We start from the raw sequence: 22,737 nt of genomic DNA, 5'->3' as shown, positions 1-22,737 counted from the left end.
GTCACCAGTGTATTTTCTAGTGTATTCACGAAGGCCATACCATTCAAAGCATTTTTCTTGATTTACCCTTGGCTTAAAGAGTGTGACAATCTCCGATTCTGGACTCTTTGAAAACTACTACGCAAGCTACAAGGCACGTGTGTTTAGCCTTATAACCACGCAACCCCCAGAAAAATGTCTCTCCATTAGCGCTGTCGACGTATTTATAACTCATCATGATCAAGGTGCCTTTTTCGTTAAGAGATATCTGTAAAAATTCTTATGCCCGTATTGCGAAATTAGCGCACACGATTTATCCCTATCAGGTTTATGATACCAGCCTTATTACTGTTTAGTTCGTCACCAAGAAAGTATGCCATACCTGCAGAGGACGACTAAGTCACTATTCATTGCCAAATTGCGTTACAGCTGTGCAAGGACTTTTTTGTACCAAGCAAACAGACGGCATCCGCAGTCATGATCCGGGTCTGTTTTCCGAAAAGTTCCAATTGTGAGAGTGCTCATCGTTGAGGCGAGGTGGTAATTAATAGAGACCCATCAGTGAATATTAAGTTGTATGGCTTATTAACTCAGAAAAGAAAATGAGAATGCTGTGAAATTATTTACGGGTCCTAATTATTTTTTGTCCTAACGCAGCATGTACCAGGCCGAAGTATTCCTCCTAAGTCAGATGGATCCAGGTGACGTTTAATGCTTCAGATAATTAACCTTGAAATTTTGTAAAAAATTCTTGTTTGCAAGTGCCTTACTAGTAACCTGCGAAAAGCTTTGACTGAGGATTTCACGAGTGTCTAATGTTGCAGCTTAACATAGCTCTCATCGAGGTCACGATTTTGCTATAAAAGTTCTTCTAAAATTTGCTTGGTCTGACCATTCTCCTTTTTTAAAAATAATTACTTAAGAAAGGAAAGTAAACAAAATTACACAAAACCTTTCTTCTATTATATATATATATATATATATATAAACCAATCTTCTATTATTTTATATATAATAAAATACGATTCAACTGCAGTTCCTATTTTCCTAGTTTTATTATAGAAAATACTGAAGGTTAAAAGCGACAAGCGTACCATATGTTCTCGTATGAACGTGATAATATAGTTAAATGCAGCTTTGCTTGGCACCTATGAATGGATGTGCTTCCAGTACTGTCTGAGTTTTGTTGGATCGCAGTGATGTTGAACAAGGAGATCTTTCTTCAACCTATATAAAGTTCTATGGTCCGGTTTTTCGCTATTGATAACATTCTCTTTTGGCATCGCGCAACGTTCAACCCCAGCTCGTCCAGCGACCAATCCTGTTATATACAGATCCTCAATGAATAGAAAAGCCGGATCAAACATATGTTCATGTATTCGATTAAGCGCAGTTTCTGAAAATATGTAGAAAAGCCCTTGTAGATAGGGTGGGTATGTGTCCGGGAAGTACTCATCTTTCGTCACTTCAGTGTGATTACATACCGCCTTTCTACATCGTAACGGTTTTGCGTTTGTTAATTGGCGGCCGTACAAATTGCCGTCTGTAAAGTGATCCAGGTATGATAGAAGACGAGGCGTATGAATGAACACGTCATCATCTGTCTTAACGACGACTCTACGGGCAGGCCAACGGGACTTTTTGGCCCATTGAACTAGAGCGATAGATTTCAATGTTAAGTTTCGATAGTTATCGACGAAATTATTTTGCAGTACATCACCGTATGCTTGGGCTTCGAAATTGATGTCATATTGAAGTTCGCGGGCGTTATGATTTGCAGAAACGCCTAATAGGAAAACGACCTGAATACTCGATGTGGTGCCCCATGTTTCGCGGATTGCTTGACGCCTATTCAGATTATGCGGGGCTGAGGTGACACACATGAGAATAATGCTATTTAACTTTAGTACGGCTGGCTGGATTAGTACAGGCAAGTCAATATTCCAAGAGCTAGATTGCCTAGGTAGCTTTCGTTGTAACCCATCAAAGTGATTGTTAGGTTTCAACATAGGGATAATAATGAAGATAACTAGGATGCAAATTAAATAAATTATTAGTAGTATCGACCGGTAGTGCCGCATTGCACGGTCGAACATCCAAAACGAATGCGTGTTGCTGACTGGAAACTTCAGAAAGACGTAGTAGGATAGCGCACAATTATACTATGCAATAAGGGTTGCGGGATGTATCGTCATGACCACGCCCATTTAAACAATAACAATAGTACAAGACGTTCCATAATATAATCCGTTGCACTGATGCCGCTATGCCTATGGACGAAATTTGCGCCTCCAAGGCGATCATCGGTTTACCTAAAATTTGTGACATACATAAAAGTACATTCATTGCTCAATTATTATAGCAATGTTATAAGTGCCCGTAATGGTTGATTCATCATTTAACGCTAAAACATTTTTAGAGGATTTGTTTGTTTTGAGGAAAATGTTGGGCTAGTAAAAGTACCTAGCAAGGAACATACCAATATTAATTACTTTGAAAAACGAGAACCTTCATTTCAATATCAGTATCACCGTTACGACATAGGTTATAAATTTTTTCAGCAACTTATGCTTTTCATATAAAAACAGGGCAACCCTTCAGACCATAATAGTTGCAAACCCTTGATGAGAACGTCAACGAACAGTCGCACGAAAAAACGTCGAAATTGCTTTTGAAGCATGTGGAAGAAATGTGCTTGACAATTTGGCAGACAGCTCAAACCCGTTGTTACACATCTTTTTAGAAATACCAATTTGTTTCGGGTACATGCGCAAAATGCTAGTAGACTTTGGTGATGCAAAATTGACTGGACTCTTTCGTAGATTTCTCTCTTATGAAATTTTTAAGTTTGACAGATGTCTGTACTAGAAAGAAAAAAACTCTCCTCCAGCTCCTCCAGCCCCTTCGTGAGGTTCTACTAAATTGTACTTACCATATGGTGGTTACAGACTCTCAATAGCAAGAAGTTGCACTCGAAAATATGACATCTATGAACTTCTTACAGTTTAACGCCGCATGATGCTTTCAACAATCGCCTTGCTATACCTAGTCAAAACAATGGGTTATGATTATTCAAGCTTATCAGCTGAAACAAGGTGCGCTCTGTATGAAGGCAAAACATCTCAAAGTTGCCATTGTTTATTTTGCCAGAACAACGAAGTCGCCGACGTTGCAAAGGATCGGCTTTTGAAAGCGGCAGGCAACTGGAATGGAGCTCTCTTATGTTGATCGCAGATAAGATTTATTTCCTTAAAACCAGGATGCCTCGTGTACAAGTTAAGCTCTTCATACCAGCTTTCATAAAAATACAGTGTACCGAAATATTAATACCCTAATGAATGGGTCCTAACTTGATTGTTCTTTCAACTCAAGTTGTAGTTGATTGACAATGATGAGTGGACGAGGGTTGACTTTTTAAAAAATCTGTCTTTGAATACTATAGAAAATATATTAATGTAGCATGCCTATAACGATAACATCGCAGAAGATTTCAGGTAGAACCACCAATGACAGTTACAATAAATCGGATGAAAAGTTGATAAAAATCTGTAAGAAAATTGCGCCGTGAACTTAGAATAGGAAAAACAAGTGTTTGTCGCATATTAAGATGTTGTAAATTTAAAAGTTATATTTTAATAACAATATTGCTACGAAAAAAGGCAATCCGAAACAAAAAAAAACTTCTATGAAGGGTACTTGAAAAATTATTACCAAGGCTCAGTTTTTCGCAAGAATTTCAGGGCGATAAAGCTGCATGCAAATTAAATGGTACAATTAATTAACATTCTTGCATCAGGCAATTGTAAATCTACATATTACGCAAAAACAACATATGAAATTACTAGGATTATGTTGACCAGAATGGTAATAATTTCTGACATCTATGCTAAGAGAAAAAGAATATGTTATTTAGTTTTTGTTTTAGAGTTCATTGATAATTAGATGTAAACAAAAAGTGCAGTTATAGTTACTCATACTCTGTAATTTTCCAAATTAGATTCGCTAATTATAATTTAAATAAGTCAAAACGGACTTGCTGTCCATATAATGAACAGATTAAATTAAGGTCCAAATAACAAAACAAAAACTATTGCTATCAATATTACAAAATTTAAGAATGTGTTTTATAAGTGCTTACAATGATCTACTCCAAAGCTAATTACCGGCGTTGTCGCTAATCGCCTTAATGTATTTACAAACTTTTTAAACTTTTTTCTGCACTATCATCCTCCATGTGCAAGAAACTTATAGTCTAGGATGTGATCGAAGCCCTTCCGAATACGTTATAATTAGAGCTAATTGTATCCATATCGGCGTACTGTACATAGCTTCATTTTGCTTCACTTTGTTGCTTTCATAGGCGTTTGCTATAAACGTTACGCTTGCTGCGAAATGAGCCAAAAGTACGCTTTTAAGGAGGTCCAATTTTCACACCATCTTTAGTATGTCTTCAAATGCCTATTATACTAGATCCCCTAAACTATTTCGGGTCTACATAATGATAAAAAAATTTGCTGTGTAATTAACTTTTCGACAATTGGCGACTACCTTATGTATACGTTCTGTCCTCCTGTTTGTTATGTCGATGGCCTCGATGCATAATAAAAAAATTTTGACTGTTACAAGTGAATCCGACGGATTTTGAAATCGAATAACCTTTGAATTGCTTGGGCTAGGATGATGAATTTTTCAGTTTGACTTAGACATGCTTCCTTTTAGTTCTTCCGTACACACGCTCTGGCAGCTTCTGGACAGTCATATACTACGTTTCCAAATTTAATTCGTCGATCTATGGCTTCTTGAGGTAAATTGATAACGGCATATCACTGCTTATGAGTTACCCTCTTCAGAGCATAAAAAGCTCTGTAATTCCACGAACTTAGATCCACACAATGAGTATATGGAAATGAACGTTAGTAGTTTATTTGTTCGTCCCAGGAAGTAACTGAGGCATGGTAATAAAGTGTGGCGTTACCATTAAATAATCAGACCCTTCTATTACTGTGCCAACAATCCATGAGCCCCTAAAGGAACTCATGTAATACGGAACACTGTTACCGAACTCGGTTTTTCTCTAGAGCGACGCCATTTTCTCGTCTGGTCTCTTTTCAGCAGATTGAATCATAACTTGTCTACGGTTATCGTATACACTGGATGGGCTTTTCATTGATTCCGCAAACTACACATGTAACACACCACACGCATTTCCAATGACCTAGACTAAATAAGATTCAGTTTTACACTTGGGTTAAAAAAATGGGTTATAAATCTGCAACATGTTATATGTGAAATGTCAGTTTTAGTCGACAGAGTTCGTAATTTCTACGTTCTGCCTTCGTGAGAAGCCTTTTCGGCGCAACGGCAGTGCCTTCTTATCCTTCGGTGCCCGACATCTGGCCACCGCCCTGCTGGTACGGATCACTCCAATCTTCATTTTGAAAACGTTTGCACTATTTACGTATTGTGTTTTTACTCAAAGCCTCTTTGCCTATAGCTTTCCTCAAGCTTCGATGACCCAGTGCTGTGACTGTCAAAAGATAAGAACTTGACCATTGAGTATTGATTTTCAACGGTAAAAGACGTTTTTCCTTCAAAACTGATTTCTCCTGAAGTAAACTCAACCAGGTTTGATTTGCACGTTTGTAGAAGCTCAAGTACTTATAAGCTAAATTTAATCTATTGGCGCCGCATAGTTGAAAAGTTTATTAAATTCACATGCCATAGCGTAATAGAGGATGCATGATATAGAATCAAATACGCACACAAAGTTTTGAAGAGCTTACCCAAGAGCCAACTGTACAATATGTAGTTGATGATCCTGCATGTGAATAATACTTACAGCTGCGGTTGATCTATTCTGCTGTGCAGAATGGAACAGTTCAGTACTTGTGCACAAGTCACTCACATATAAATTAGGAAGGATATTCGTACAACGCATATTCTCTACGAGAAAGTATCTAATCCACTATTTTTATTTCTCCTCTGCATAATATCCTTTTTCTGCTATTTTTCGCCCAAGTCATATGAAGGGTGAATGTGAAACAGCGAAAATTTTAAAAATACTCAGGCGAACCGTAAGCAGCAAGACATAAACTGAGCCGTACACGTAATCTAAATGCCCTCACAATGAAGGTTTTTTGTACGTAAGCCAGCGAAAAAACTAAGACCGCACAAAGGTGTATTATTATGGACTCTCTGTTACCAAAAATACCTTCAAGGTAGCACAGCTCATGTTTGCTCTAAACCTATTACTCAAGTCTTTATAATACCAAAAGTGAAATCTGATAATTTTTATAACGATCGAACTGCATGCTATTATGCAGATTATTTGACCTGCATGTGTGGCGTCTGTTGCAAAAATACTTGGTTATTGTAGACTTTACTTTCAAGGAATTTATTCCCTAATATTAGATTACACGTTCTCGTTTCATTAAAACGATCAGAATGGGTAACTGGATTTGTAGCCTAAATCTTCTTCTACTCATAATAGACTGCTTTGGTGTAAAAATGTGCATCTAGATGTTTTTCTATATCAGCTTGATACGCACTTTTCAATCGCATTTGTCGATTCTTGTTATCTACAGTGGCTTTACCTTGCACGTGTATGCGTATATTTGCCCAATATAAAAAATACGCATGACCGTTATTTCTTGTTAGAAGGCTTACCGTCAATGGTAACAGATGAAGGCGAGGTTCGACATTCGAGTTGAACTCAAGGTTTTTGGCTGGCGTCTACAGAGAATCCGTACTAAGTCAGGTGCGTGGTGGACTATTAATTTTTTTTACCGTATTTTCAGGCTCTATATATTTTACTTCAATAAAATAAGCGAAGCTCGGTTGGCTTTTAATTTTATTGCGGATGAAGTATAGCCCTCAATTATACCATGAAGTATAGAAGGTCAGGTAATAACCCAATGCTGACATCGGAACAGCTATCCAACTCAGCTACCTCAAAAAGTGAACTTTTGAACTACTTTGAAACTCAAATTAATAATTAATAGTCGATTGTTTAAGAAAACGTTATGTAATAGAAAGTAATTTCCTAATTTAAGACGAGCGAAATTAAGTGGGGCCACGCTCACTTACAGTAATAGCTAACGGTTCATGGTGTTGTTTTTCAAAGGTTTCGACATGTTTTCGTTTGCTTAAATTTTTAGCTTAGCAGCAACTGAGATATCCAGCAGTCAGTATATATTTCAGGTGATTTCCAATGCAAAATTTTGGTATTTTCGGTCCATTACGAACATTCATATTATGCCCCGTAGTCTATGTTGGGCCTGAAAGATAGACTTAGAATAAGAAAGCTCTATTAATGGGAAAACTTTAAGTAAGACCGGCTACCTCTGCTAATAAGGATTCTTGTCACTAAACGGTGGTTTGTAATCAACATAGTGTATTTTAAGTTTTAGGATTATTTCGTTACAAATAGTGCATTAGTTAAAAAGTAAACCGCTTAGTGAATTTGTATTTGAGAATCCATAATCTTCCACAATTTTGAGAAGTTAAACTATCGAAGAGTATTCAGAAATTCAGGAACAGAAAACATCGATAGTACTAAGCTAATCCTTCAATAAGTTAATCGATATCAGTCAGAATTCATCGCACGCTTGATGATACATGGAAGTTTCGATTCTAGAAAATACCGCATAGCTATAGAAGTTACATGTAGATATTTTAATTTAAGATTAACTTGGATTACTTTATTCACCGATATGCAGTGCACGACGCAAGACTAGATATGATATATTTAGGCTAAACATATATTCTGGATTTCCTAGTACTTCTATTTCAGTTTTCTCCTGGAAGGAATGGACAGTTTTTTTTAAAGTTTGTTCAGAGTGACAACGCGAAACAACATTTTCTTCACTTTCCTACCCATTGTGCAGAAGTGTAGATAACAAAAGAATTTTGAAACCCGACGTGTGACCAGTCTTCACACGTCTATACTCTCAATTCTGGCTTCTCGTTAAATGATGCATTATGCCACTCTCACTTTGAATTTCAACAAATCAGCTTTTGCTCTAGCGATAACATTTATGTAGTCATTATATTTGGTAATTTTAACTGAATTTTTGCGCAAGGAACTTCTGGTTGTCTAAAAACCCTTTCCCTCTTTTGTTAAAAGAGTTCAATGATCTTTCGAACATCTTCAAATAAAGACACAAGTTGTAATTTTGCTCGTCGCGATTTTTCAAGACATAACTTGTTTGCAAGCGATACAATACAGTTTCTATTTTAAAAAAGGGGAACTATATGATATAGGGAAGGTGGTTTTCATTCTGTTCGCGAGTTTTGCCCCGAAAAAATGATCTTCAGTATGGGTAGTTGTCATCCCGGACGGTTCCACTAAAAAGTCACCTCTTACATTGCTTCGTCTAATTGCGCAAAAGTCATGGCGTATCAATTCGAATAAAAGGAATACTCGAATGTCAACATTATGTGGGAGCTCATCAACGATTGGAACGTTGTATCGTCAAATTGGACGTTCTTTTAATAGAACGGCACCCCAGCAGTGGCGCAATATATTGATTTAAATATAAGGGTCACATAATTACAAATTTATGCTGCACAGAAAACATTTTAAAAACAAATTTAGTGATGCGGGAGGTAGCTTAACCCACATCCGCAAATTAATCCGCCTACCAACCGTAACTGTCGAATCTCAAAATACCTGCTAATTAAAATATTATATTGCGCCGAAAGGAACCATTTCTATGACACCACACGTCAAGCTTTGTCTCCGTATTCTACTTGCCGCACAGCAAAAATAAAACGTTGTCAATGACAATGGAGAATTATGGGTCTCTGCTATTCCGAATCCTAACGGGAGCTGGGCGATGTCCTCTTGCTATGTAATGGGAGCACCTAAGCTCGCATTCTGTCCATTCTGAAACCTAGTGGAACAGGACCCAAGCATGAGCCCTTATAAGCTTCGGAGGTACACCTGGCTTAATCATATATAGAGTCACCTATATTAGCTACAAATGCCCGATCTATAAGGTCAGTATTATTCAGCAATTATCCTAGAAATTACGATGAGAGGCCACCACAAAGACTAATGAAAAGATTATCAGTTCGAAAAGAAAAAAGGAAATTCCTTCTGTCTTTTTATTAATTGAAGTCATCAAGTTGTTTATATTTTTTTATTAATTGAAGTCATCAAGCTGTTTATATTTTTGTTAATTGAAGTCAATTGAAGTCATCAGGTTGTTTATATTTTTTTATTAATTGAAGTCATCAAGCTGTTTATATTTTTGTTAATTGAAGTCATCAAAGCTGTTTGTATATATTTCTGTGAGGAAGAGTATCAAGTGTAGGTTGTCGCTGTCGTTACTATTAAGTGTTTCTTGGTTCTTAACTATTGATGATTTCATCTAAGAGAAAACTGACCAACCGTTATCATCAGTATTAAATCGTTATCATTAGCATTATTATCTAGAACGTAGGGAATGCCAACAGCCCATCCCATAGGTATGGGTATGTTAACGCCTGCCCAGCCGAGAAGTCGCCGTCAGGAGCACGTGACAAGTACCTATTCCATTGACAAAGGGCAAAAAAGAACTACGCCCCGGTCATTCCATTAACAAAGGGCAAAAAACAACTACGCTTCAGTCTGAGTTCAGCGGAACGTCTACCTTTAACCATGAAATTACTTTTATTTCGCTTTTATCAATTTAAGATAAAGAACTAAACAAAAATTGATTTTTTAATTGCTTGCTGTCTTCATTTAGTAATATGGTTTGTTGGCGGATACACAACGGAAGTTACCATGATATTAATCATGTGATAATTATCATAAACTGGCAGCTGTAGCACTTTTGACATATGTCCGCCTCCTGCTTTGATTTGATGCTTGGTTCCTGTATTATTCTTGTGTGTGTAGATGTATGTACTTAGATTAGCTATTGTATTGGTTGCTGTTCTTGTTACGCTTCCTATGGAAAATAGTCCTTGCTCGCTCAAACTTGTCAGTGGATGGCGGCACGATGGCATCCTCCCGATTCTCTTTTCGATTAATTTCCATGCAGCAAAAAGGGTCCTCAGCGACTAGTACACCGACGCGGTGAGGAGTCTTGAACCCTTTTTCTTCATGTTTTTATCCTTCTTTCTTTCGTTCGTTGCTCTTGAGCAACCAATGCCAGGACATTTATTGTAGATGTTACACATTACAGCTATTTTGCGTGGTGTATATATATATTAGTTGTTAATGGTTCTTGAAGTGATGGTGAAGTTCAGAATTGTGGCTGTATCTGTTACTATTGAACAAGAGATGGTCATATGGGAAAGGAAGCAGAAGATACGGTTACATCTGCTTAAAGCTGGCCGCAGTCAGCAATGACAACCTTTTTCTTGGTGGCGCCACTCTGCGACCCGAGAGCCTCCATCTGCTTAACAACGTCCATGCCTTCGACAACGGAGCCAAAGACAACGTGCTTACCGTCCAACCACTGGGTCTTGATGGTGCAAAGGAAGAATTGCGAGCCGTTGGAGTCTCGGCCAGCGTTGGCCATCGACAGGATTCCGGGACCGGTATGCTTCAGAGTGAAATTCTCGTCCTCAAAACGCTCACCGTAGATCGACACACCACCAGTGCCATTGCCCTTAGTGAAATCGCCGCCCTGACACATGAAGTTAGGGATGATACGATGGAAAGTCGATCCCTTGTATCCTTTGCCAGTCTCACCAGTGCAAAGCGCTCTGAAGTTCTCGGCGGTCTTGGGAACGACGTCAGAGCGAAGCTGCAAATCGAAGAAGGTGCGAGAATAGCAAAAAAAACAAACTGATCAGTAAACTTTAAAAAGAACCGCTAATTATACATTTGGGCACCACATAGTTGATTTTTACTCGGAATGATTAATTATCGAACTATTCGTTATTTAGAGCTCTGTAAGATTATCAGTATTGCATTTCAGCAATGACATGCTACCAGTTGAAATAATAGTCTCTTTATCACCTAATGCATTTTTACTTACCATAAATAATATACGTATGTACAGCTACTGAAGTTTGTAAAGAACCTATCCGTAATATCACAGCTTGATCCACCATAACATGTACACTATATCAACAACACTACATATCGAAGCAAATAGATACCATACTATCGTGGGCGTCTCGCAGACTAACCGCCTTTGAAGCAAAAAAAAAAGGAACAAACGTGATCCCGGCACTGCCTCTATATTCCAATCTTACCCCCTTTTTTCCTTCCGGCCTAGGGGCAACGTTGGTTGGCGCTCTCTACTAATATCAGCAATATCGTAGTCGTAGTAACCCTTGCTTCTCCGGTCCTTTTTTCGATCATTGCTTAATTCAATCATTGCTTATAGTGGAAATTGCGGAAAAGGCAAAAACCGTGTCTACGCGAGACTTTTTACTATAAAAAAACAATTTGGTAGGTTGCACGTCAGTCTTGGTTAGGATGCAATATGCAGGGCAGTGTACAACTGGACGGACCCTTTTTCAGGACGTGCGAAACAGCGCAAATTACGTCACAAAGCGAGCGACTACCTTATCATACGGACGCACAAGAATGAAATTACTAGACTGCACACAAATCATTAAATACACATACACAAACGGATATTGGCCAAAATAATAAATATAATAATAATAATAGCGAGAACCTAAATTCGAGGCACGCAAGTTTCTAAAAAATGTACTCGGCACATGTCTCAGCGAGCATATACTAGCATCAAATCTTTGGGATTGGTGCTGTTATGATTATCGTTGCTATTCACACGGAATCTTTCCCTACAAAAATATTGCACAGGGCACTAGATAACTTAACATGCCATCATCTCTGTGTGGATACGCGACTACACTTCCGAGTCATTTCAATATACTGTTGGTGCTACCTGTATACTTAAGTTGTTGCCTGTTTATCGCTACATTGCTGTAAAGCGAAAGCCGGTAAAGCAGTCCACGATGACGCCGGCAAGTCTGCCGCTGCCACAGCAGATCCAAAAACGTTTGTTCAAATGAGCGCCAAAGGAAAGTCGATGCCTACAACACAGCTCTGCTTTATGTCTTTATGCTCGGACGCTCGCACAGCCTTGTTTGTACTATAATGTGATGTAGTTAAACAATTAGAAGCATGTTCGTCACGACGATGATGGCAAATGGCAGCGTAGGTTGCAGTACTACAGAAGTAGTGGTCCTAGTAAATCAATGCTTTGTCATTTTCCCTCTGTTCCACCTGCGAGCTATATCATCATAGAAGATTTATAATTATAGTAGACAAATTATCAACGGGGTAATCTCGGCATACGCAACGGCGGTGGCAGCAGCAGCACTAACCGTTCCATCGTATCGTACCCACAACATGCTGTAACATGAGACAAAATAGAAGGTCACTGAGTCACCCACATACCCTCCGACAGGCTGGGACTGTGCACGTTCGTGCAGTTGTCTGTGTATGTCTTCCGCATATGCGGGTCTTGTCTTCGTGGTTAAAAAGCTAACCGGCTATACAAGCAACCCCCAGATCGATAACACGCTCGCTCGAACAAAGACCACAATCACACGAAAAGCAAGTCTTGCTAAAAATTTCAACGACGCACAAACTGGACAGCGGTTTCGTCTTAATTACATTGATGAAAAGTGGGCGGACAAGTCAACGATGGTTGTGCGTGTAACACAGGTCTCTGCTCTCAGTCATCAAAGCTTGAGCGTCATTGCACCATACAATGAACAACAATTGGAGAGAAACGAAGTAATAACTTCTGTTGCTCCTCTCATGCTGGAAAAATAAGTAAAACGTGAAGAAATAAAATCGAGTTAAGTTGAAAAACAAGCTAAAGATACGTCAATAACTAATGCAAAAAGAATTTGATGGAATAAATACCTAATGTGAAGTCATTGCTTGCATCGTATACTGCACATCTTGTAAACGTAAATGTTGTGAATCTAAAACGCTTGATTTCGTAATTGGTAGAAATATTGTAATAAAATCACGATTACTCGCTTGCGGAGCAGATATATAAATAAGTAGTACAGTTCTGCGTGGCTGATAGCCATCGCGGCAGGCTTCCCTGAAATTATTGTCTCATTGGAGCAAACCGGTGCTCCATCTCGTTTCATTGATCTTCGGATCAAATTGTTCATCTAGGCGTTTTATTCGGCATATAATTTAGCTGTATTGTTTTAAATTGATTGTCTATTTAGCCATAAATAGATGCAGTCTTCTTCTCTCTCTATTGTCGGCAGCTAGTATCTCTGTTGCTGCTGATTGACAAAAAGGGTATTGCGAAAAATTACAACCATCTCTTTCTCATAACGCCGATTACCAATAATCATCGATGCGGCCGATGACAGCGTGAGGCGCGAACGCACTGAATTTCTTAATGCGTAAGGTATGGAGACTTCTAGAACAAGCACGCTCCCGCTGAACCCACCAGCCGCCCCTAGAGTGACCGCCGTACACGGTACCTTATAGATGAAAATAGAGTTAGGCTTAACTGTCAAAACAGCGCCAAAAGTGTAGCGGCCGTATTAATTATATGATAATACACAAAATTCATTGTCGAATTATAGGCGAGCAAATTTTTTTGTTTTAGCTGGCAGCGTCGATTCACATTGCCTCGGTGCTCTTTGCATAGGTTCGACTAGCAAATAGAAACGTGGCCGCACGCCGGCGTAACACAGCCCCTTTTTAGATAACCAAGCGCAGGATGCCGGCTCAACCCAAAAAGAAACGCAACGCGGGCCACGCCGGTAGGAGGACTAGTAGAATTTTTGATGGCAACACAAATCTTACTCGGTCAAATCAAACATGGTCCCAGGATGACACTTACCTCCATAACGATACGACCAAGCTTGGTGCCTTCGGCCTCAATATCCATGAAGACACGAGGGAGACCGGACATTTTTGCTGAGTTTTTTTGCTGCGATGCTTTTGAAGCAAAACCTGCAACACGTTGCTGGAGCTGTGAACCAAGCAGGCACACACCGTTGACTGTTGATGTCCGGCTGCTAACCTGAATGCTGCTGCTACTGCTGCCGCTGTTAATATAGAAACGGCCTCGGCTCACCTTCGCCCATGAGCCAAAACAGCAACTCGCGCCGCCGCCATTTAGGCCAAAAGCAGCAGAAGCCTGCGCGGTGATCTGGGCGCCACGCGCACCATTACGTAGCAACATCGCCATGAAGTAATAGGACACTGCGAAAAAACTAAAAACTAGAGGACGTCGTGTCAGAATGGGTCGACGAACGTGTTCGAACAATGAACAGACACAGTGTGACTTTTCACAAGTCGTCTAAAACGGGTCTAGTTGGCTGTGCGCAGAAAAATTGAGAAGTTCACAGCGCAGCATCTCAGGAGGCAAGCCACTAGGGGGACACATGTACATTCGCACCAGACACCATCCAATAGTGGAAGCTAACGCCCAGCGCCCTCGGTGGTAGCGATGGAAGATTTGGCGTCGTCCTATCGTTGCTGTTGAACATGGCGTGGCTTGATCATGTATATTGTACTGCACAACAGACGCAGCACATATATATACACATATATATATATATATATTAGTTGCAAGTCTCTGTGTAACGTGAGGGACGTGTTATAGCCCGCGAAACTTGCTATTGTTCGACCGTCCTATATGGAGACATTAAGAAAAAAACAGAACTTAGACGTTGTTTGACACAAATACGAGTTGTATCCGTTCGTACATGGATATAAAGGAATTTTATTATATAATAGGTTAGGCGTATCACTTTTTTGTGTGGCTGTGAATATATTTAGTAGGGTACACTGGTTGTTGTAGGTACGCAGAATACTAAAATTAGATCAATATCAAATGACAATGCGACTATGTGGGATCCGCCGTCCACCGAAATTAATTGATAAAATTTATATTTTTACGTACGGTATATTGCCAAATATGCTTATATTTGTTTCGTAGATTTATTTTGGCTCGGCTTGTAAATCGAGCACACATTTTTGTTACATCTTTAAGTATCTTTTTTCTGTGTTTCTTGAACAATGCAATATTCTATACGATCGCGTAGATAATGCAGATGTGCGAATCCAGATGTTTTTAAATGTAAAATACACAAACTTCAAATTTCACATTATCCTTATATATAGTATAGCCTAATAGTAAACACGGTAAAATTCAGTAGTTACGTGTTAGTTGTCCATACAGAAAGCAACGTTAAAAATAATGCAAGTATGTCTATATTCTGATGGTGCTATTCACTTGTAAATCTTTCACAAAGTATTGTTGTGATTTTTAAATAGGCATCGACGCTTGTCCAAATCAATTATACCACATGGTATAATTTGATGCCTAAATATATTAAAACAGAAGAAAATAGACGACATATTCAATAAGGAGTCATAGTGATATTATGATGATTATTAAATTATTTTCAGATCACGTTCGGGTAGAAAGCTTTCAGTGCTTCTGCAATTTAATCTAGAGTACTTCATTCGCAGTAAATGAAGAGTCTAGATAACTATCCGGAACTGTTAATTATATTAAAATAAATTTTAATTTTATGCAAATAAAACTTTTTTAAATACAAGTTGACAATGCAAAGCAGAATACTGCAAAAAAAAATTGTAATTTATCGGCATTGTTTTTGCAATATCTGAAAGTCTATTATGACTTTGTAACCACGGTTAACAACAGTTACAAGAGATACTTTGATAACTTAACTCAAATGCTGCCCCTGCTGTACTCCTCTTCCACAAAATCAATGTTTCCGACTATCCCTTCAGATATTCTACTATCTAAGTTAATAAACCAGCCTTCATTATGGCTGTTAAATACACCAAATCCCATAACGTAGATGTATATTAATACTCGATGTAAGTGCATAACATTACAGTGTCCTTATAGATTTATATGAACTCAATTTCAGTGGAGTTCAACGGTTGTCAGTGCGACGATACACTTTTGGTTCTGATAAACATTAACTATATTAACGTGAGCTGAAATGTATTTTCCGAACATTTATGAAGTTAATTATTATTATTTATCAATTCATCAAATGAATTATTATCAAATCAATCAGCGGTTTTCGTCCTAAACAATGGACTTGTTTACTCATATGCAGTACTAAGAACATCGATAACGATGAAATTAATATTTGGAATTTTCAAAGCGACACGGCTGGTTATATATATATATATATATACATAACCAGTCGTGTCGTTTTGAAATATATATACCTCGCATTAGGCAGTAGCTGATAAAAATGAAATTGAAAGCTAGGTATGTTTTTCTTTAGATGCTAAAATCAGAGATACATAAAATAGCAATAAATAAGCGAGGGGTCGTCTATGGTACCGAAGCTGAGTAATGTTCCAACAATGCGTTATATCACGTTCTATAGTAACACAATTCGGATAAATGATCAAGAACTTTGTTGCAAGCAACAATGTTGGTACCAAGAAACCTCCCAGATTTTCAGTGTTATAAAATGGAGACTGAAATGAAAACAATTCAAATTGAGAAAAGTGCCGGGTTACGCAAGCGAACACTAACCACGAGGCACACCTGTTTTTTATTAACACTTTTCATGGATACCTTTAACATTTCGTTTTTCCACCGCACACGCAATTCTACATTTATTTAATATTATATATCGTTACTATAATAATTTATTGTATTATGATAATTCGCTAAACGCCGCTAAAACCTGCACTGCCTGAATTGCCACAGTTTTTTCTACGGTAGTTTCTCTTTAACGCCCCCAATACTGTGGTTTTCTCACACAATGCATAAAATTTAACAATATACAATGTTTTTATACTGGCGCTATCTGCTTACTTAATTTCACTTTCGTTATTTCTGTAACCTTCGGATGACCAACCTACGCATCTGTTTCACTTGTCTTTGATATTTAACCATCATTCCTCCAAAACAAGCACTTCTGCACACTTATATCCATCTGTAAATTTCTTTTCGTACTCATTAACGTGAACCGCCACTTATACAATACTCTATTTTTCTGTTTTTAATAATGTGATTACAGTAGACAAAATGGGTCAACCCGCTCACAGGGGTGGTTATGTGGATTTTTGTTACGGGCAGAGCTTCTTCTAGGAGTTAAACGCAACTTCGTCGAACGGCGGTGCTGTTGGTAGATGGATATCGTCTCGTTATAATAGCTTGCGACTTCCTTTAAAGAAGGAACGGTATAATTTGCTGGCTACCATAATCCTGCACTGTATGAGGCTCGATCTTTTTTACGCCAGTCCCTGTCTCTTCTTTAGTTTCTCTTCGCGTACCTTTTCACGGTTTTTGTCGGTTTTCTTGAAAAGAACCTCACGCTCTTCATTGGTAAGATTATTATGGACATTCGTCACAACGCCGGTTCCAGATGTTTTAGTGCCATCCCGAATTGTAAATCGCTGTCCCCGCTCGAGTACCATTGGTTTAAAGAGCTTCACATTGATCTTTCCATCTTCGCCAGGCATAAGCATTTCTTTATCGGCGAGCGTAACTCGACCGCCGCAGTCCCACGTATAGGAGAATAAATGTGGTTGATAATTTTGCACAATTGGACGCTCTCGACCGCCTTCTTCTTTCTTAAGGACGTAGATCTGCAAGAAGCATGAGCATAAGTGGTCAAAATGGGTATTGTATGAGTTCATTTTGAAATATGAGGGTCCAAAGCCTACAAGTTTTTTAATAGACATACGATATATGATCTATGATTATAACACCACATTTATCTTTAGATAGAAAGAACTGACAAAGGATATATGATTGTGAGTTAGGACCTGTGTTGTTTTCAACTCAAGTTAAAGCAAGCCCTAAGAAAGCTCCCAGACAGATTCCCTGTTAGTTTCACAAAAAAAACTCAGAGCTCAAAAATATGTGAATTAAAGTTGATTAATATGGTAACCAGACTCACCATTGGTATAATGCAATGTAAAAAAACGTGCAGCTTCTTATTGTTAAAAAGTTAACCTATTTTACTAGATTACAGCAAACGATCTCATAGCTGAAGACGTTAACTCATGCAAACTTTTTCTTACAAATTTTTCACTAAAAAATAGATTTTTTTAATTACATGAACTTCTCAGAACACATCAAATACAAATTACAATCGCTGGACCAACGCTCCGGACAGCGTACCTGTGACTATGTAAACAAAAGGCAACAAATGCTCTCAAAACAAGTATTCGGTGTTTTTGAAAGCATTATGCATTTCTAAGTGAACCAAAAATCCAAATAGGTACAACTAACCTGCGCTTCAAAGTAATCGTGCATCTTCATCGTTCCGGGCGCTATAATAGCCATTCCCCGTTTGATATCATCACGTTTTACGCCACGAATCAACGCGCCAAGCTGATCTCCGGCTTCAGCGTGATCTAAAATCTTGTGGAACATTTCAATTCCTGCGACGAAAAACCAAGAGCCATATACAGATCTTCCCAGTGAGACTTTAGTACAGACCCAAATCGATGACGTTACACTGGCAAATTAATCAGTCACTTTCAATGGTCCCTTTTCTTGTTGAATACATTGAATACTTCGCTCACGTGATAAAAAGGAAGCCTTTTATAAAGGTTTCCCATTCGACCGAGTAAGCAAGTATACGTCACAGCAGTAATAGTAGTAGCTAGCAGCATAATCAAGGTTTTACTTAAGTTCATCAAAGACAACGTTCATGAACAAAAAATTAAGAGATAAACACGTTTTAATTATTAGACGATATACGTAACTCACTCAATGGTACACGTTTTAATTATCAAATGGTATAGAGTTTACAATACTAATAATTACGTATTTACTACGCGATACCGCGAACGTTCGTCACGTACTCAAATTTACTCCGCAGGTCAGATAGAATCACCTGCTCACCTGTGATAGAAGTCTTGAACGTTTTATTATATCCAATAATTTCGCATTCCGTTCCTCTTTTCAGCATGCCGCGCTCCATACGTCCAGTAGCAACCGTTCCTCGGCCTGGTATCGAGTAGACATTTTCAATGCACATGAAAAATGGCTTGTCAAGATCACGAACCGGGGTTGGCACGTATGAATCTATGGTGTCTAACAACTTTTCGATGGCTTTTTGGCCGAGCTCTGGATTTTTGCCCTCGAACGCCGATAGCGCGGACCCGGTGATAATCGGCACCTTGTTGCCTTCGAAGCCGTGCTCCGTCAGAAGCTCTCGTAGTTCCATTTCCACGAGTTCCAGCGTCTCTTTGTCGGCAATGTCGGCCTTGTTTAGGAAGACGACAATGTGGTTGATGCCAATCTGTTTGGCAAGAAGTAGATGCTCTCGCGTTTGGGGCATAGCACCATCGGTAGCGGCCACTACGAGGATTGCACCATCCATCTGTGCGGTTCCAGTAATCATGTTCTTGATATAGTCGGAATGACCCGGACAATCCGTGTGTGAATAATGTCTATAAATATCAGAGCGTGCATTGCATATGATTTGAAAAAGGAAATGGGGATATGTAACGCATTATAACGAGCAACTACGATATGCCATAAGGTACAATGTACTTTTAGAATAAGGAATACATAATATTATTATCAGGTAATGGGCCACGCTATACACATACCTAAGCCAGGTGACGGACTAGCGAAAATACGAGTTGACAATTGAACCCAGTAGATTTTCTTAAACATGTCTATAAAAACGTCCAAAAGTATAATTCGTGCACAGGGATTTGAAACTGAATATATGAAAAAGGCTTGATTACTTATCTTTCTGTTTGTTTTATACCAATTTTTCATCATTTTCAATCAATTTTTAATGTGTTCGGAAACGTAAATGAGTTGAATGAAGCAACTTCATGATTTGCCGAGGCAACGTAATGTTCGGCACAACTGAAGGCTGCAAAGGAATCTATAAGGCAGCTTCCCGTACACACCTGTTCGCCGTCTGGTATTCGACGTGAGCGACGTTAATGGTAATTCCACGAGCCTGCTCTTCCGGAGCATTGTCAATTTCCTCATATTTCTTCATAGATGCCAGCTTACGGTCCGCCAAAACCTGTCTCCGCAGTGAACACGAGAATTATCAATCAAAATTACTAGCATTTATTTTTATTATAATAGTATTACTACATTTACTGAGTATAGGTTTATATTCACCACTGAAATAATACAATGTGAAGAAAGCCAAATAGGTGAATATTGCTGACTTATTATGTTTAATTATGCACTAAAGCACGTTTATACGCCTTATGTTCGAACCTTATCAAAGATGCTTCAACGATTTTTGTGTTCTTTTCGTCTCTATATTGCCGCTTTGCGAGAAAACACTATGTCGAAAACATTATGTGTGAACCAAAATTGGTCGTGTTCAAAAACAGCTCCCTTCTGAAGGGTACTGTAAACTATGGAAGGAAAATGTTTTTTTTATTTTTAGCTTTTCTTCAAACAACAATTGAAACTTCGTGAATTTAAAAAAGAAAGACAAAAATGAAACTGAAATACAAGATCAGAGTAAATTCAAATTATTCAAAAAAACGATTGTGCCAAATAGCGGCTGGTGTATATACGCAGCGTGAAATATGTGTGAGAAAAAAAGAAGTATCTGGGTTTGGGTGTCCAGCGTGGCTAAGCGTGTTCTAATGTATGGTGCAATTTACTCCTATACAGGTTAAGTGGCTTCAGATCACATCAAGATCCAGTAGCAATAAATAATTGATCTAATGATTTACGTCATGTGTGGAACGAAGTTCATACTAACAAATACAGAAGCTTTTCCATAAATTCTTCTTCTTCTCCACAAGTGACTATCCACAAGGTAAAAGATCACTTCGTGGTAAACTGTCTCAGCAATACTTACAAATTTGTTAAATATACAAACTCAGACGTTGGTCAGTTTTTTAGCTGCACACAACAGGTACAAGGTCGGATTTTTGAAACATAGTTGATCTTTCACATTTTCTGTCATGTTTTTTAAAAATGTCTATGTTTTCACATTTCTTATTCAATTGGTTTCTGTAGTGCTTAATTTCTATATGGACTATAAGACTTCGTTTTGGGATAGCATGATAATCCATAGTGGGTTGCGGGTGAGCGGTAGCACAGCAACGATGAAATACCAAAGGGAGAATTGATTTACATTTATGAGATATCTATTTATCGGTCATTAGGAATATCTAAGTCAAGGTAATCATTAAAATAGCATAATACAATATTCGAAACAATATAACTGAATAGCTAAAAAAAAAGATAATTGGATAACGCCGGGAAGTCACAAGACGGCTTGGACATTTGACTAAGTCTACTGATATGGGGTAACGGAAGACCGCGAAACCTGCAATGGGATAAAAGGAATAATTGCGACGGATAACGTAGGCTGAAAGAGGGTGATGAGACAACTGCAATGACCTTAAGTTCGTAATTTTCAGCTAGGCTTGAACTCAATTTCGATAGAATTAAAAAAGTAACAGGATGGTGTTGGGTAACGTCAGGTGTGTATATTTACTACGAGTCATCTAGGACAAAAGAATGAGCCTTGGCGGCCATAAATATAAGTATGCATGCATTCTACATGTAGAGTTCTACTCATTACCACGTAAGCCCCAGTATTTTAACTTTATTGTATTTAGCCTCTTTGCAAGTCGATTCAGAAAAAATCGCAGTAAATTATGGCTAATTTCTTTGACATAGTATAAATAATTTTTGTACCGTTTACAGATTACGCGCGCCTTGTATTATTTGTTGTATTATGTAACAAATCATATTAACCTTTGTGATAGCTGCTGTAAGGGTAGTCTTTCCGTGATCGACATGACCAATTGTTCCTAGAAAGTTGAAGCACAAAACAGATTTATTACGACATTCGAGTTTATTTTGCAAATATATCGTTATAAAGTAAGTAAGTCTTGTCAATTGAATAGGTTCGGTAAACCAAAAGTAAAAAAACCAAAAGGTAAAGCAAAAAAATGCTTACTTCTGAAGTGGGGACCCATTACGTTACCCAAATCGATAATTGCTTTACCCACTTAGTGACTTCAGCTACTTCCTGACCTTTCAATACTACGAAATCTGTTGGCGTCTACTGCCCAGATTTGGTAAAACTAACTTCAAACAAATCATCGCAACAATAAATTTATGCCACCATAGTTGAGACAGAATTGAAACAGTACCAACAGCATCCTTTGTACTATAAAAATGAAATCGTACTAACGAGTGGGCTTGATATGATAAATCTCACTATTTGCTACTAAACACAAAAATGTATTCAATGAACTTAGTTGTAGTTAAACTTTTATGCAGTATTACGCACAAAATGCTATATTCTCCTCACAAAAAGACATTTTACACGTTTTTACAGGTTATTCATAGCTGATCCAATGAAAAGTAAAATAGGTTGCGCGCACAAGGGTGCTCAGCCTCACTGATCCTCTTTTTTCGCTTTCGCCCCACTGTTATTCGCTGTGTATTAACCAATGGCAGAAGCATTACAGCAGCTTCGGAACACTTACCGATGTTGCAATGAGGCTTATCACGTTGGAAGACGGCTTTCTTGCCAGTCTGTGGTCCCGGGGTAGCGGCGTAACACCTTACAGCCTGTTTAACTAAGGGTCGCACTCCAAACAACCGTGAAAAGCTGAGCTGAAGTGCCGCCATTGTTGTGAAACCAAAATGTCCTGTGCGACGATAATGCGAATTAATTTCTGCGCTCAAAATGAATTCTCTATTGCATTCACCGCATGTACGCGCATTTGGTCAGGTTGTTGGTTAACTTCTACTGCACGCCACCAGCCGGGGAACATGGGTTGGCATTTACTAGGTTCTAGCTGACGGAATGCTACCAGGCCGCCACTAAAGG

The 22,737-nt window shown here is 38.5% G+C and overlaps 3 protein-coding genes across 3 annotated transcripts; all 3 read right to left on the bottom strand.

Annotated features, from left to right (window-relative positions):
- Positions 1-724: 724 nt before the first annotated feature.
- Positions 725-3,122, bottom strand: LOC111252487 (beta-1,3-galactosyltransferase 4-like). Its single transcript, XM_022810481.2, has 2 exons — positions 2,912-3,122; positions 725-2,291 (listed from the first exon to the last, which is right to left on the bottom strand). Exon 2 carries the CDS (start codon positions 2,073-2,075, stop codon positions 1,128-1,130), a length of 948 nt encoding a protein of 315 aa, XP_022666216.1. The 5' UTR covers positions 2,076-2,291; positions 2,912-3,122; the 3' UTR covers positions 725-1,127.
- Positions 3,123-9,053: 5,931 nt separating this feature from the next.
- LOC111254374 (peptidyl-prolyl cis-trans isomerase-like) lies at positions 9,054-14,268 on the bottom strand. The gene is made up of 2 exons (XM_022815129.2): positions 13,773-14,268; positions 9,054-10,718 (listed from the first exon to the last, which is right to left on the bottom strand). Exons 1-2 carry the CDS (start codon positions 14,121-14,123, stop codon positions 10,293-10,295), a joined length of 777 nt encoding a protein of 258 aa, XP_022670864.1. The 5' UTR covers positions 14,124-14,268; the 3' UTR covers positions 9,054-10,292.
- A 2,161-nt stretch (positions 14,269-16,429) lies between these two features.
- mEFTu1 (mitochondrial translation elongation factor Tu 1) lies at positions 16,430-22,685 on the bottom strand. Its single transcript, XM_022789313.2, has 6 exons — positions 22,391-22,685; positions 21,651-21,706; positions 19,820-19,941; positions 18,795-19,345; positions 18,177-18,328; positions 16,430-17,527 (listed from the first exon to the last, which is right to left on the bottom strand). The coding sequence occupies exons 1-6, from the start codon at positions 22,533-22,535 to the stop codon at positions 17,171-17,173; spliced, it is 1,383 nt and encodes a 460-aa protein (XP_022645048.1). The 5' UTR covers positions 22,536-22,685; the 3' UTR covers positions 16,430-17,170.
- Between the last annotated feature and the right edge of the window lie 52 nt (positions 22,686-22,737).

This window comes from Varroa destructor, unplaced genomic scaffold (assembly GCF_002443255.2).
Source record: "Varroa destructor unplaced genomic scaffold, Vdes_3.0 BEIS01000001.1, whole genome shotgun sequence".
Classification (NCBI taxonomy): Eukaryota; Metazoa; Arthropoda; class Arachnida; order Mesostigmata; family Varroidae; genus Varroa; species Varroa destructor.
Note: the sequence above shows the minus strand (reverse complement) of the source record. Positions and strands in the feature narration are given on the sequence as shown.

What these genes read in the sequence shown, in the direction of transcription:
- mEFTu1 (XM_022789313.2), bottom strand. Translation starts at nt 22,535, where the DNA reads ATGGCGGCACTTCAGCTCAGCTTTTCACGGTTGTTTGGAGTGCGACCC. An exon ending in TAAGCCTCATTGCAACATCG is followed by an intron (nt 21,707 to 22,390) that starts GTAAGTGTTCCG and finishes TCAACTTTCTAG; the next exon opens with GAACAATTGGTCATGTCGAT. An exon ending in TTACAGCAGCTATCACAAAG is followed by an intron (nt 19,942 to 21,650) that starts GTTAATATGATT and finishes CTGCGGAGACAG; the next exon opens with GTTTTGGCGGACCGTAAGCT.
- LOC111252487 (XM_022810481.2), bottom strand. Translation starts at nt 2,075, where the DNA reads ATGTTCGACCGTGCAATGCGGCACTACCGGTCGATACTACTAATAATT.
- LOC111254374 (XM_022815129.2), bottom strand. Translation starts at nt 14,123, where the DNA reads ATGGCGATGTTGCTACGTAATGGTGCGCGTGGCGCCCAGATCACCGCG. An exon ending in TTGGTCGTATCGTTATGGAG is followed by an intron (nt 10,719 to 13,772) that starts GTAAGTGTCATC and finishes TTCGATTTGCAG; the next exon opens with CTTCGCTCTGACGTCGTTCC.